The sequence below is a fragment of the Coregonus clupeaformis genome, unplaced genomic scaffold (assembly GCF_020615455.1).
Source record: "Coregonus clupeaformis isolate EN_2021a unplaced genomic scaffold, ASM2061545v1 scaf0109, whole genome shotgun sequence".
In the NCBI taxonomy this organism is placed as follows: Eukaryota; Metazoa; Chordata; class Actinopteri; order Salmoniformes; family Salmonidae; genus Coregonus; species Coregonus clupeaformis.
The window spans coordinates 316,856-333,323 of record NW_025533564.1 but is presented as its reverse complement, the minus strand read 5'-3'; the positions used below and the strand labels follow the sequence as shown (position 1 = coordinate 333,323).

General features: G+C 44.8%; 1 protein-coding gene and 1 non-coding gene across 2 annotated transcripts; both read left to right on the top strand.

Annotated features, from left to right (window-relative positions):
- Positions 1-1,379: 1,379 nt before the first annotated feature.
- On the top strand, positions 1,380-1,432 carry LOC121555968. Its single transcript, XR_005998035.1, has one exon. It is a non-coding gene; the product is annotated as a U7 small nuclear RNA (small nuclear RNA).
- Positions 1,433-2,672: 1,240 nt separating this feature from the next.
- LOC121555954 (terminal nucleotidyltransferase 5A-like) lies at positions 2,673-6,601 on the top strand. The gene is made up of 2 exons (XM_041869796.2): positions 2,673-3,849; positions 4,423-6,601. The coding sequence occupies exons 1-2, from the start codon at positions 3,421-3,423 to the stop codon at positions 5,200-5,202; spliced, it is 1,209 nt and encodes a 402-aa protein (XP_041725730.1). The 5' UTR covers positions 2,673-3,420; the 3' UTR covers positions 5,203-6,601.
- The last annotated feature ends 9,867 nt before the right edge of the window (positions 6,602-16,468 follow it).

Below are 16,468 nucleotides of genomic sequence, written 5' to 3'. Positions count from 1 at the left end.
TGACTCCTATCATACATTTCCAGATGTGAGTTACTATTTGAGAGACTTGTGATCTCTCATTGGACCGTCCACCAATCAAAAGCTGGCTATCCCAGTATAAGCCAATTGCGTGAGTGAGATGCATGATTCGAATAATGTGCATATGGAAGTATGGCTGTGAATGTATCTGATCTAAGTATATAATGCATGTGGGTGTGATTGTGAATGATCAGTGATCTATGTGAATGGAATTGCCTCGACCCCCTGTTGTGATGAGTGTGACTGTGCAGGTAGGTTCTGGGATCTCTGCTCTGCTGTGGGCTAAGACTGTGTTATAGGGTAAATGGGATAATCTGGGTTTACAGGGCTGGGTGGCTGCAGTGACGCAGGGCTTTGCACTGCCTGATAGATGCCCTGAGAGCTGCGCCACCCCGACCGGCCATGACATGGCACAGCATGTTAGTCCTAATGTGAAATGTTTGGCTTTGGCAGGTTTCTCTCTGATGAGTGAGATGGAGATGAGTGTCTGTTCTCTGTTTCTCTGATGCTAGCTGTCATGCTGTGCTGCACTGTGCCATGGAAGTTCAGTCTGACACTGACATTAGAGTCTGACTAACACTGTGTTGTTGTGTCAGCTGTTTCACTCACACTTCAGCAGAGAGCATTAAGCCCAGGGGGGTATGATGATGGGGGGGAAAAGGGATTGAAGAAAACAGAGACTGTTAATGTCCACAACACACATTCACAACACTAGTTAGCCCAGGCCAGGGGGTATATTGGCCAAGAAGAGAGAAATACATGGTTTCATACAGAGACTAAAGTCACATTGTCAGAACTTCCAGGGCTGGTCACGTCCTCATCACATTCATAAGACCACTGAGCTAATCAGGCCATCCAGAGCCGCTAGGCTAAAGTCCCCTCCACATTGGTAAGACCCCTCCCACAGGAAAAAAGACTACAGTTTACTATAGAATACTAAAGTATTTACTATAGAATTCTATAGTAAACTGTAGTATACTGTAGAATACTATACTACACACTGTAGTATCCCTCAATTATGTGTAGTACTTACAATAGAATGTTGTAGTATACAGTAGAATCCTATAGTAAATACTACAGTATTATCAGTAAAAAAAAGCACTGTAGTAAATACTACAGTAATGTCTGCAAAAACACTACACTTTTTAACTATAGTAAATACTACAGTATTTCATTTGTGTATACCCTGCCCATTCCCCACCCCCACATCGCAATTTGTGCCACACATTAGTGAGAAACCTACATGCCAAGTATAGACCATATGTTGTGTTCCCTACAGGTTATAGAAAAGAGCAGAAGCTCTGAACTATCTGTTCAGACCCCAGACCTACCTACCTACCTACCCACCTACAGGTTATGGAAAATGTGCTCTTTCAGTATTTCTCCAGTAGGTTTCCTGAAGGAGAAAGCCTCCATTTCAATGTCAAAGATAATAAAACAAAAACACTATAGTAAAATACTACAGTGACGTCTGCAAAAAACACTACAGTATACTACAGTCCGCAAAAACACTTCATTAATTACTATAGTATACACTACAGTTTTATTTTACCACAGTATTTATACTATACTTAACTGTAAATACTACAGTATACTACAGTAAATACTACAGCATTCACTGTAGTGTTTTTGCGGACGCAAAACATTACAGTGAATACTACAGTAATGTCTGCAAAACACTACAGTGAATACTATATTATTTTTTCATGTGGGCTGGGATCAGATACGGCTTAACCAGGCACGAAATCAGGCCACAATTTATACTGTTTGATAGAAACAACCATAGGGTCGGAGGTTAGGGACAATAGTTAGGAAAGAGAGTGTTCTTTAGAGGTGAGAGTTTGGGGGCCTGGTTTAGGAAATAGCATTAGGGAAACCATAATTGTGTTGGTCCTGTGTGGTTCTAGGAACACCAAGGTCATGGGTTCAATTCATGCAGGGATCACATACTAAAAATGTATGCACTCATTGTACTGCAAGTCGCCTTGGAGAAAACATTTGCTATAAGTGGCATATGTATATGATGTTTCCTCAACACAGCAAGTAAATATCAGTATAGGAAAACTGGAACTCCCTAAAATAGACAAACTGTAGGAAGTGTCATTTTCTACATTATGACTCACAATATGTTGTTGCTGGATATTCTTCAAATGGCTCATAGATTTGGTTAGGATTGTGCTGTTTGTCCTCTTTCCCATAGAGGGCGGTATGGCAACGTAAACTCAAAGTAGGCTTTTGCTTCACAATTTCTGTGTGGTCAATGAAATACTGCAGGTCAAAATAACAACTCTTTATAGTGAAAGCCTTACATCTCTTATAAATTACGACTTAAAATAATGCAATTTCAACTCAAAGGAGGACACATTAGGTTATTACATGTTCCTAATATTTTTCAATGAACTGTGCCTGCATTTCATAAGAGAATATACAAAACTGTACTTTTATTTGTGTATATAAATTATGACTATCAATATGGTCACGGCTGTAGTAACATAACATAGCAAGCGCTGGGCCAATTGTGCGCCGTCCTATGGGGCTCCCGTTCACCGCCAGTTGGGATCAAACCCCAGGCTGTAGATGTCGCTCTAATTTATCTTCGTTCAAATGATAAGAAAGAGGCGTTGTACATATCATGTGACATTCGTAAAACTGTACCTGCCTTTCAGCGAGAAGCGACGCCCACAAACCAAGCACAATGGATAGGTAACGGTTAACTTTGATGGAAAACTAAAGTTGCCAAACTAAAGCAAGTTAAACAAACTACATCCTTTTCACGTGACAAGTTACATGGAAGGCTTAAGAATGTATTGGAGACGAAAAGGGAACCAAATATTTAGGAGTTGCGCGTCACAATCCACAGGATTCCACAGAGGGCTGATCACCGTAGAACTTGCAAGGTGTGTATTTATGTAAATTCTAAAAATCATAGGCGTGCTTTTAGGCGATGGAGTCACAGCCCGAACTCAGAACTCCTGGTATATCAACGAGCTGCAAAGACGGTGATGCGCACAGCTCGGACGTACTGAGGAACAACGGATGAGGAAACGTTTCACGCTCTATAAAGAAAGGACACAGAAAGGAAAAGGCAGAAGTGACGACTATCCATGAGAGAAGATCTTATTTACTGTCCTCCCTCATCTCACGACAAAAGACGCGCGAGTCAACCAGAGTTAGCAGTTGTGTAATTTATTTACTGCGCACTGAGTAGCCTAGCCTATTTGCCTTGATTTTATTTATGTTACAATATAGAGGAGGTACTGCACTCTGACTGAAGATACCGATGTGGATGAAGTTGACATTGCCCCTCTATAGCCTACTGTCACAGCGCGTAAAATCCACATTTGGATACGGTCCTGTCTCTAAAGAAACTTTGTAGTCAATTGCCGTTACATTTTCTCCACAATGTCTGAAGAAGATAATAGTTGCACTGGTGCTGGTCCTATAATTGAGGTTGAAAACAGCAATATCAGCGTTCTCGGCTGGGAACAAGTGCAGCGCCTTGATGCCATCCTGACGGAGACCATCCCCATCCACGGCCGGGGAAACTTCCCCACTTTGGAGATGAAACCCCGACAAATAGTGAAAGTGGTGCGTAGTCGCATGGAGGAGAGGAATATCCACGTCCGGGACGTGCGGTTAAACGGGTCTGCTGCAAGCCACGTTCTTCATGAGGATAGCGGACTGGGCTACAAGGACCTTGACCTAATCTTTTGCGCGGATATGAAAGGTGAAAGTGATTTTCAGATTGTAAAGGATATCGTTTTGGACTGTCTCCTGGATTTCTTACCTGACGGGGTGAATAAGCAGAAAATATCGCCATTGACTTTAAAGGTAGGCTATATTTTCCATGCAACAGTTATTTAAATATATCAAATAGCTATTTAGAAATGGATTTCATTTATGAATATGGCTAATTGCACTTTTGCGAATCTTTGACCATTTACACATCATTGCGCATGAGATTTCAAAATACAATAAGACAAGTTTACTGATAGTATAATGTTGATTTTATCCAGTTAAGAGATCCAGTCTCTTAGGCCACCTACGTTCCATAGATAGGGCACCCCTTATTGTAGTCTACAGAAAGATGCAAAGAAAATATGTGCCAATGTAATTACATTAAAACGTCTTTATATGGAGCTATGCAAGATTACCCGTTCCTGATTTAGTGCATGTATCGGTTTAATTGGATTTAGATTAGGAGTAGGCTACAGTATTTATATCCATGGCAGTTATTCCTTTAAGACCATAGTGGCGCAAAAGCCTTTATACAGTACCTAGACAGTATATTTTTTATCCATTGACAGTTATTCCTTTTAACTGAGCAAATGGCCTTTACAGTATTTTTATCCATTGACAACTGGAGCTAAAGGTTTATTTTCCCTGTGTGTATCTGTCTGACAGGAAGCCTATGTGCAGAAGATGGTGAAGGTGTGCAATGATTCAGACCGCTGGAGCCTCATCTCCCTCTCCAATAACAGAGGCAAGAACGTGGAGCTCAAGTTTGTAGACTCTCTGAGGCGGCAGTTTGAGTTCAGCGTGGACTCCTTCCAGATCAAGCTGGACTCTCTGCTGCTGTTCTATGAATGCTCCGAGAACCCCATGGCCGAGTCCTTCCACCCCACCATCATGGGCGAGAGTGTGTTTGGGGACTTTGGTGCTGCCCTCGACCACCTATGCCAGAAGGTGATCTGCACGCGCAACCCGGAGGAGATCCGGGGCGGCGGCCTGCTCAAGTACTGTCACCTGCTGGTAAGGGGCTTCCACGCCGACTCCGAGACGGAGATGAAGTCCCTGCAGCGTTACATGTGCTCGCGCTTCTTCATCGACTTCTCGGATATCAGCGAACAGCAGCGCAAGCTGGAGTCATACCTGCAAAACCACTTTGTGGGCCTGGAGGACCGCAAGTATGACTACTTGATGACCCTGCATGGGGTGGTCAACGAGAGTACAGTGTGCCTGATGGGACATGAGAGGCGGCAGACCCTGGGGCTGATCGCCATGCTGGCGGTGCGCGTGCTGGCCGAGCAGAACGTCATCCCAAATGTGGCTAACGTTACCTGCTACTACCAACCAGCCGCCTACGTGGCAGACGGTAACTTCAGTAACTACTACATAGCCCAGGTACAGCCCATGTTCCACTGCCAGCAGCATGCCTACTCCACCTGGCTACACTGCAACTGAGACAGCACAGGGAAAGGAAGGCGTGAGAGAGAGAGAGGGAGGAAGAGTCTGATTAATTCATACGGGCTGAATCACTGGGCTGACTCACTGTCAAGTGTTTTTCAGATGAATGAATGAACGAGAAAAAAGGTATCCCCACGACCCACCGTCCTGTATTGAATTAAAGCCCCAATGTTTTGTTATGCTCTGTTAGAGCGTGATGGGGGGGGGAAGAAAATGACAGTTGGGTCTCAGATCCTGTGAGGTCGGTCTTAAACCAATGGCAGGACAGTTTACTGTGAAAACCTCACCAATGTTCTCCTGCTAGGGAGCGCAATGCCACCCTGTCTGACACCTAACCCAAGCTTGGGAAGTATGGGATGGGTTTGCCCAATACAATGCAAACAACGACGGACAAGAATGAAAGCAGCAATACTTTCATTGACACTGACCTGGATTGACTGACTCTGTTGCGAACTGAAAAGGCTGTTGAATTGAGCGACAGACAGACCATAATGTGTGGCTGCATCAGTATCCTGTGGTGTCCAGCTGTGAGGAGGACGCAGGCCCCTTTACTCTCTGAGGGGGGTGTGGCTTGCACCCTGACGCACGCTGGGCAACGTCCCAGCAACACAGGGGTTGCTAGAGCACCATAAAACTCTCGCTTTATTTCTTGTGTGGTGAGATGTCATCACAAGCTTTGAATGACAAAAACTACACCTTAACTAGTAATGATTGATATGAACATGATGTGTTTACAAACCAAAGATTTTTGATTTATTGTTTTTAATACCCAAGTTTGGTGGGGAAGAAAACAAATGTATAATGCTATCTGTATATGTATATGTGAACATGTGTTTTAAGTGCCTAACGCCTATCAGTAGTATAGGCAGAGGAATAATGAGCAGCAGGCCATATCGTTTTGTGAATAAACCCAGTCTGATTTTCGTCATGCACACAAGACAATAGCACCCCAGAGGCTTGTGAATGTAACCGTGAAATCCTGATTCAAATCCTGATACACTCAGTGTTGATGTCATATTTTTTGGAAGAAAGCAACATATCCCCTTGCAGTCATAGAGTATAAGTTAATGGGGGAGAGATGGGGTTTTGCTGTACTTTATACAAAGGAGTTTGACAGGTTGATACAAGACCTTGAGTTAACATTTGCTGATATTTTAAACATTCCATCTCCACATAATAATAACAGTACCTCCTCATAGGTGCATTGAAGCCACATAGGCTAGAGCATTGTTTGCTGTTGCTCTCCCATAGTCATTTTCAGACAAACAAACTCCACAGGAATATTAGTTTGTGCCGTAGTGCATGTACCGAGATGGTTTAATATTGTTTTGTCGTTGTTCATGTTGACAGGGTTGGTGAGCATTTCAGATATCAGCAATAAAGAAAGGCAACATCCTGGAGTTTCAGTTTAATTTGGATTACTGTATATTCAGCTTCACATGATTTAAACTTGACTGTATTTTGTATAGTGGTGCTTCTCTTTTAACCTTTTGTAGCAAGTTCACAGCAGGCTGAGGGAATGAAAAACCTGTCAGAAGAAATAGATAGAAAAAAGAAATACAGAAGAAAAGAGAGACAGAATGGATCGAAAGGCAAACAGAGAGTTGGTGTGTGTTCATGTGCTGCCTTGTAGGATGATATTTGCTGAGACACCTGTGATGATGGGACATTATTTGCTGTAACACCCTAGCAGGGAATTCCGCAGCTGCCGAAGAGGTTGAACTTAGCTGGGCTGTGTCTGTAATGTATGCACTCGCTTTGGGTCGGCTCGAACCTACCAGCAAATGTCGTGCCAAATGTTTATCTGCCGCTTGCCCAATGTTGAATGAGTGTTCGGCCATTTGTCGATGGAGAGAGAAGTTGAGGATGTGTTGTTTTTATATTGAAGTACAGATATTGAGCTGTAGGGGAAAAAAACAAAAACAAACGTGTAGAGCAGTGCAAGTGAGGGACAGAGGAAAACATCAGAGGCAGGGAGCTGGGCTGGGGAGATGGGTGCAGCTGGTGAAGGGGTTTGTCTTGCTTTCACCACAGACAGACACACAGTGGTAATACCTCTCTCTCCCATCTTAAGATGGCCTGAGCAGTGAGAATAGGCAGGAGAGAAAGGGGTCCTGGTACACACAACACAACTTTAGGGAGGTATCCTATTAAGCCTAGCACTATTTATTATCATTACCTGTATGTCAGGCCCTCTTCTCTGGGGGACTAAACAGATATCCATGCATGCATTATGAGCTCTGATAGCATTTCCTGGGTTGGTGCACTACCATGGTATTACTGTAAATGAACTGTTAATTGAGGCTAGGTTAGGCAGTGGTTACATGATCTAACTGCTATGCTGTAAGGTCCAAGTCCATGGGGAAATACTGTCTCATGCTAATTCAGTTTCTCTAATGTCATTTCTCAACATAACATCTGAAATATGTTGCTCAGCTAATAGAAATTGATTGTTGACATAAAGATGAAAATTAATGATAATTCATCACCAGTATTGTGGGTCTTGGGGTGAGAGACAGTGTTATTAAAAACAGCAACATTGGTGTGCGCTATACAAATCTAAAGTGTGTGTCTTTAGAGAAGAATAAACAGTGTTTTCACAATGGGTGGGGTTCCTGGCTCCCCACTTCTGTACAAATGTGTCATGTCACAACTCTTTAGGACATCTTGAGGAAACAACTGTCTTTGTCTCCACTGATGAGATCCTACTATTGTCCTCTCTCCTCTCCCCTCACTCCCATAATGTGCAAGCTGTAATGCAGGTCCCTTAGGGAGAGAGTGAATGGACATCTAATGGGGTTCTACAGGGCGGAGGCACTCCAAAGGGGATGTGAATCGGCTTAGGTGACCACTGTGTGACTGTAACCTGGGTGGTCAAGAGAACTGAGAGAAATGCCCTCTCTACTCAAATCATTCTGTACACTCCTTTTTCTCTATTTTGCTATTTCACACGTTCTGGCCTAACATATTTTTTTTTTGACTGTACATTTTGATGATATTGTCTGGATTGTACAGGCGGTGTGTATCCTCACCTCTTCTCACTCTGTGAAGTCGGCTCAGAACAGCTCAGCCAGCACCAGTCTACCATGTAGTTAGCAAGCAACACAGGTTACTATGGGTTACTGCATTGTCTTGTATGCATTGTTTCAACTGTTTCACCTATTCATGCAGACTTTTTCAATCAAACCAACAAAAAAAAGAAAAAGAGCCTGTCTCATATGTATTTTTTATGATTGTTATTTTTATAAATGTATCAGACACTGCCATGTTGCAGCGCTTTGGAATCTGTGATCAGGATGCAAAATATCATTTCTCAGCTTACATTATTTTGCAGATCTTGTAAATGTGTCTGTTTCGAAAATAAAGGATGTTTTCATCATTAAAAAACCTGAAAACAAATGTTCATATCAATTTATTGTAAATGTAAATGTAAATTGTTTGTAACGATGTTTCTAGATTATGTGACTGAATTGTGTTGACGACAACACTCAACTGTCTGCTCTATCTAGATTCTGATTGTTCCTGTCTAGCGTTAGGCTATTTCCCTAAACAACCCCCAACGATCAATGTCCAGGCTTGGCCTCAATGGTCTGCCCATCAAGGCAACTGACTTCAGGCTTCATTTTCATGAGAGGGCATCTCTTTTAACTGACGCTAGCCATTCAGCAGCTTTTAGACGGCTGGGTTCCCTGCTTACAGAGGACAATCCTGGCCAGATCCTGCCAGATCAGACCCAATGGGCATCAGCCAGCGAGAACTGCTCCACTGCTGCCAGAAATAGCTGGTGGTGAAAGTGAGGGATTTGCGTGCACCCAAAAAGAGACTTTAACGCTTTTGTGTTGTGAATATCTTTGCCTGCTCATCAAATTCTCTTTCGGAATGACCCCGTGCCTCCCATCCACACGACCGTAAACTTGGACTGACTGATCAGGCAAGGGCAGGGTAGCAGTGAATGGACCAGTTCCATGGATTGAAATGGAGCTCTAAAGCAACTTAGCTCTAGTATGGGTCACATGTCTCATTGTCCCACATATAGAGAAAGCGGCAGAGAGACAGAGTAATAAAGTAAGCTATATTTAGGAGCCATGATATTGAGGCCCTAGCACTTAAAATGAAATGGGTGACTCTGCTCTATGCTTGCAGACACACACTTCACTTTTCCAAACCCATCAGAAGACGAGATACGAGAACGTCTGGACAATCTGATCCTATGTACCTTCAGCTTCACCAAGATCTCCAATATCTCCTTAGTGCAGCCAGCTTCAAACACCAGAAAACATATATTAGAGATGCCTACACAGCAAATTCTCCAGTGTTGAATCAACACTGAGCATCTTAAATGTAACACTGTTTTAGTGTCTATACGGTTCCACACTTTCCACTGTTAAATTAACACTTTCCTTAGTGTAAAGCCTTAATGGTGTATTGCCTTGCGAGTGAATTTTACATTTTAGTCATTTAGCAGACGCTCTTATCCAGAGCGACTTACAGTTAGTGAGTGCATACATTTTCATACTGGCCCCCCGTCGGAATCGAACCCACAACCCTGGCGTTGCAAATGCCATGCTCTACCAACTGAGCTACACGGGATTGTGTGGAGTTAGCACCCATGACTGTATTTGTTAGTGACAGAGACATGGTTGTTGCATTCATTCATTTTCTGTTCTGTGGCCTTCACCAAGTGAGATCTTAAGTGAATAGGTTGTCATTAAAATTACATTCTTCATAAGGCCTTATTTTGAGGGCCTAGTTTTACCCTTATACACTGGCCTGAAACGTATGGTTTACAGGTCACATCAGGCCTGCAAGTCACATTATCCTGGCTTGCAAAGTGATGTGTAATTCCTATTGGAATCCAGCAGGAGTGGGGATATTCAACATTTGTTATTTGTATTTAACCTCAAACTGCATTTAGAATGACTGCCATGGTTGTGAAGACTGAGATATGAGACTACCTAAAGCATCTAAACTAGAACAACCATTACAGTAACGGGTGCAATAAGACCAAGTAACAGATTGGATTAGTTTAGAAAAATGTATGTTATTTATATTTGAGTCGCATAATAATAATGAATCAATCAATGCTACATGCAAAAACATAGAAACAAACAATTCTAAAAAACAACCTGCAATAGAGCGTGCTGGGAAATATTACAATGATGGGCGTGTTTTTTTGTTTATTAATCTCTGGTTATTACACCAACACTGGGGTTCTTTTACACCACTGAGTGTTAATTTAACTATTTATAGAGGTAATGTAATTTCTGAATCAACACTAGAAATGTTACACTGAAAAATCAACACTACTTAACAGTGTCCAATTTGCTGTGTACTTAATGGCTTTCTTTGCTTGAAAGGGATAAGACTAGACGAGACAAAATATGATATATACAGTGAGGGAAAAAAGTATTTGATCCCCTGCTGATTTTGTACATTTGCCCACTGACAAAGAAATGATCAGTCTATTATTTTAATGGTATATTTATTTGAACAGTGAGAGACAGAATAACAACAACAAAATCCAGAAAAACGCATGTCAAAAATGTTATAAATTGATTTGCATTTTAATGAGGGAAATAAGTATTTGACCCCCACTCAATCAGAAAGATTTCTGGCTCCCAGGTGTCTTTTACACAGGTAACGAGCTGAGATTAGGAGCACACTCTTAAAGGGCAATCAATCAATCAGATTCCAAACTCTCCACCATGGCCAAGACCAAAGAGCTCTCCAAGGATGTCAGGGACAAGATTGTAGACCTACACAAGGCTGGAATGGGCTACAAGACCATCGCCAAGCAGCTTGGTGAGAAGGTGACAACAGTTGGTGCGATTATTCGCAAATGGAAGAAACACAAAATAACTGTCAATCTCCCTCGGCCTGGGGCTTCATGCAAGATCTCACCTCGTGGAGTTGCAATGATCATGAGAACGGTGAGGAATCAGCCCAGAACTACACGGGAGGATCTTGTCAATGATCTCAAGGCAGCTGGGACCATAGTCACCAAGAAAACAATTGGTAACACACTACGCCGCGAAGGACTGAAATCCTGCAGCGCCCGCAAGGTCCCCCTGCTCAAGAAAGTACATATACATGCCCGTCTGAAGTTTGCCAATGAACATCTGAATGATTCAGTGGAGAACTGGGTGAAAGTGTTGTGGTCAGATGAGACCAAAATGGAGCTCTTTGGCATCAACTCAACTCGCCATGTTTGGAGGAGGAGGAATATTGCCTATGACCCCAAGAACACCACCCCCACCGTCAAACATGGAGGTGGAAACATTATGCTTTGGGGGTGTTTTTCTGCTAAGGGGACAGGACAACTTCACCGCATCAAAGGGACGATGGACGGGGCCATGTACCGTCAAATCTTGGGTGAGAACCTCCCTCCCTCAGCCAGGGCATTGAAAATGGGTCGTGGATGGGTATTCCAGCATGACAATGACCCAAAACACATGGCCAAGGCAACAAAGGAGTGGCTCAAGAAGAGGCACATTAAAGTCCTGGAGTGGCCTAGCCAGTCTCCAGACCTTAATCCCATAGAAAATCTGTGGAGGGAGCTGAAGGTTCGAGTTGCCAAACGTTAGCCTCAAAACCTTAATGACTTGGAGAAGATCTGCAAAGAGGAGTGGGACAAAATACCTCCTGAGATGTGTGCAAACCTGGTGGCCAACTACAAGAAACGTCTGACCTCTGTGATTGCCAACAAGGGTTTTGCCACCAAGTACTAAGTCATGTTTTGCAGAGGGGTCAAATACTTATTTCCCTCATTAAAATGCAAATCAATTTATAACATTTCTGACATGCGTTTTTCTGGATTTTTTGAGGTTATTCTGTCTCTCACTGTTCAAATAAACCTACCATTAAAATTATAGACTGATAATTTCTTTGTCAGTGGGCAAACGTTCAAAATCAGCAGGGGATCAAATACTTTTTTCCCTCACTGTAGTGTGCATGGGGGAGATCCAAGGTCCACCGCAGTGTGACTCTCCAAAAGACAGCAGTAGTGAAAACATTGGCAATAGTTAAGAGGCTCATATCATTTTTCAGTTAATTGATTACATGTTGTGGGAGGGAATGGGGGAGGTTGTTGGATGACTGAAAAACTGATTTATCTTCTTTCCTTAAATTCCCTGATGCAGTGCTACTCCGAATTCGTTAATGGCTTTTCCACCCGTGGATTGGAGAGTGGCCGGCTACTTCATGGGATTCTCTCTCTCTCTCGCTCTTTCCCTCTCTCTCTCTCTCTCTTTCCCTCTCTCTCTCTTTCCCTCTCTCTCGCACTCTCTCTCGTGCTCTCTCTCTTTCACTCTCGCTCTCTCTCTTTTCAAGATTAAGGCTTTTATGAAATAAGCCAAAGACTGTTGGAGCAAGACTCGGCGTGGCCGACCCACCATGCAGGGACAGGAGCCAATGTTGCTCCTCCAAATTCGTTAATGGCTTTTCCACCCGAGGATTGGAGAGTGGCCGGCTACTTCATGGGATTTTCTCTCTCGCTCGCTCTCTCTCGCTCTGTCTCTCAATTTTCCAGATTAAGGTTTTTATGGAATAAGCCAGGGACTGTTGGATCAAGACTCGACGTGGCCGGGCCACCATGCAGTGTCGACTAGGCCTAGTCATTTGAATAAGGCAGCAATTTTCTCACTTTAGAGTGGAACAACACTAAACAGACTGGATACGACCACGATTCCTCACTTTGAGAGGCGCTTGTAAACAAATTCCAGGGGGGTGAGTTGTATAACATTTAGGGAGCATTATCAGCTATGGTGAATACAGCCATGTAGAGAGTGAGATGTCAGTGTCACCAAAGGGTCACAGACAGCCAGTCCTAGACTACTACTGTTTTTGTAGTCTATGGGGACAGATCTGGGGCCAAATGTATCAGGCGTTTCAGAATAGGAGTAATGTTCTAGTTATCTAATTCACTGTCATCTTAAAGGCAAAACTGATCCTAAATCAGCACTCCTACTCTTAGACGCTTGATATATAGACCCTGATCTACTCCTGTTTTTATGGCAATTGATCTGATGTGGGATATACACGACCTCATTCTCCAACATATTCATGTAGGCTACCGATACTCACAAGTCATCTCATCATGTTAGAGTGGTATGTGACGTTTTTTTTTTATTAACACCAAGTACAGTAACAATTCCCCCAGAGCCAGACCACCACAAAATGTATATTCTATTCTGTTCTGTTCTATTCTGTTTAACCATTGGCCTTCTACAGTTGAATCAGGTGGTTTAGGTACTTAACATCGCTCTGTATTTCAACAGTGTCATGCACTATAAACACTATGGTTTATAAGGCACTATGGTGGTGAAACATGTTGGTTATAACAGTAAACCTCCTCCTTAACAGTGCCATGCCTGTCATTGACATAACCAATATGCCATATCATCTCCGTCATCCCATTGAGAACAGACCATGACAATGCAGTCTGAGTGACAAATAGTTTTTCCAAAATAACACACAGGACGAGGACAGAGTGAATCCTCCCAGCTGAACGATATTAATTGATGAAAAGTAGCAGGGTCAGGCAGGCTTTTGTTGAGGGAGGTGTGTCTACAATCAATGACAAAAGGTAACAGGAGAGCACACAGCCTTAATTGTGTCACAGGATGACTGCATGTAAATGGATGACTGAAGATGGCAGTGCAGAATGCCTCATGAGAAATCCCAAAATTCATTATCTCTAAAAAGGACTAAGTAGTAGCATTACACTGATCCATTTACTCGCGGGCAATAACATTCAAGCTGGATAATAACCCCCCCAAAAAAATTATAAGGCTAGCAAAGTTTATTAAGTTTATATTTGGCAGGGGGGTGGAGCACCGCTAGTTTAAGACTTAACAAGAGGTGGTCACGGTTGTTTTATACGGGTATCCTGGATTTATTTGGCGTGGGCTATGGCCAAACAGTAGCCTGTGTTGAGTTTGGTTAATAAACCGGGAATTCGTCAACTCAAACCTCTGTCTGGACAATTGCTCATTTATGATCTAGCCAGGTCATTACATTGGTGTCAGAAGTAAAAATGTGGATAAAAGTTAGCCAGCTACTAGCTAGCTGACTACCGTGGAGAAGAAGAACGGGGGTTGAAAATGCTTAGAGGGAGTCCGAAAGTGAAGGTGGAGGTAGGGGACGATTATGGCCAAGGAGGTGCGTGTGCATGGAAGTCGGAGGATCTGGCCGAGGAGATCGCCAGGGCATCGGAGCATATTGGCCGCTTGAGGGAGACCGCTAGAATGATGGCGTCTGAAGCAGGCATGAGTGCTTCATCGACTGTGCTTTGCGCGGATTCTGGGGAGCGGACTGAAGGGGTGATGTCGACGCTGCGTGACGAGGAGGCTGGGGCTCAGGATATAAACAAACATGTGGCGCCCAGTCCCCGATTGCGTCCACATCTGTTAAGACCCCGAAGTACTCTGGTAAGGCGGATTGGGAAGCTTTTATGCTCAGTTTGAACTGTTAGCTCATTTTGGGGGGTGGTCGAATTAAGATAGGGCACTGCAGTTGGCTTTGTGCCTCACGTTTGATGCTCTGTCCTGTTTGATATTGATTAGCCCCGAGGACAGACATGATTATGGGGCTTTAGTTGGAGCACTGAGGAGGCGCTTTGGACAGTGTGTACAACCCGGGCTGCTGCGCTCCGAACTGAGTAATAGACGCAAGCAGTCTGGAGAGCCAGTACGGGTGCTAGCTAATGACATTGAGAGCCTCTCTCGGCGGGCATATGCTCACATGCCCCCCTCCGTGCAGAGCGAGCTAGCACAGGATCAGTTCAGACAGGCGCTCTCTCCTAAGGAGCTGTGCATACAGACCCAGCTCGCTCATCCTGAGTCATTGCAGATAGCCTTGTAGATGGCTTTGGAGAGGGAGCTTGTGTGGGCTGGGGCTTCTGCTGGGGCTCTGGTGGAGGTGCAGGGAGACACACCCACTGTGCGGACAGTGGGGCAGAGCAGCCCAGAGCCGGAAAAGCCTGCATGGGTGGCTGAAATGACTGAACTCATTCGTGCTGTGTCGCTACAGGTGGCATGCAACACACGACCTGGTCCCATGGTCTGCTGGGGTTGTGGCCAGCCAGGCCATCTGCGCCGGGATTGCCCCATGTCCATCAGAGCTCAGGGAAACGGCTCGGGGTCCACATAGACGGGGCGGACCCCTGGCTCTCTTTCCCAACCTCCACCATCGCGAGGAGGAGCCCACCCCCCCAGAAGCAGACGAGTGCAAGCGGATGGAGCCTGTTGTTGCAGTGGGTCGGACCTGTGTTGGGGACTTTTGTCATGTCCCTGTCACTGTGGAGGGGGTGCCCTGCTCTGCCCTGGTGGACACTGGGTCCACAGTAACCCTGGTGAGGCCGGATATTGTGCCAGGTTGGACACATCCCTCCGTGAGCCCGGGCCACGCCCCCCCCATCCCAGTAACCCCAGATGGGAGAGGAGAGGACGCTGTCTAGAGTGAGGGAGATATGGGAGTGGAACTGTGTTGGTCTTGACCCCGAGCAGCAGGAACGGTTGTGGCAGTTGCTGTTTGAATTCAGAGACAGCTTTGTGCTGAGTGAGAAAGAGGTGGGTCAGACTCATCTGGTGCAGCATGAGAGGAGGCGGCAGACAAGGCTGCATTGGAGATGCAGCGGGCAGACTTCATCAAGCCCTCAAACAGCTCCTGGGCGGCACCAGTCGTCATGGTTCCTAAGAAGAGGGGCAAGCTGAGGTTGTTTGCGGACTACAGGCGGCTGAATGAGGTAACTAGGAACGACTCATACCCCATACCATGCATCGATGAGTTGCTGTACCTGGTTAGGGGGTCCTCCTGGGTCTCCTCACTAGACCTCCGAAGTGGCTACTGGCAAGTGCCCCTCTCCCCAGAGGCCAGAGCCAAAACTGCGTTCTCCACTAACAGATAACACTGGCAGTTAAAGGTCCTGTGCTTCGGCCTGTGCAACGCTCCAGCTACTTTTGAGCGTTTGATGGACAGGGTGCTGGATGGCATCCCCCAACAGGAGTGACTGGTATACCTCGATGACATCCTGGCCCATGGCAGCTCCTTCCAGTCAGCCCTGGGGGTGCTACGCGTGTGCTGGAGAGGGTGGCTGCCGCAGGCCTGAAGCTCCACCCTGAGAAGTGCCACTTAATAAAAAGAGAGGTGTCCTTCCAAGTGGGGGAGGAGGGTATCAGCACCATGGAGGACAAAGTGGGGGCTGTCCGAGACTGGCCCACCCCCACCGACCAGCATCAGCTGAAGAGCTTCCTGGGCCTGGCCT

Coding starts and splice junctions, on each gene's coding strand:
- LOC121555954 (XM_041869796.2), top strand. CDS start 3,421: ATGTCTGAAGAAGATAATAGTTGCACTGGTGCTGGTCCTATAATTGAG. Junction 3,850..4,422: donor TATCGCCATTGACTTTAAAG/GTAGGCTATATT, acceptor TCTGTCTGACAG/GAAGCCTATGTGCAGAAGAT.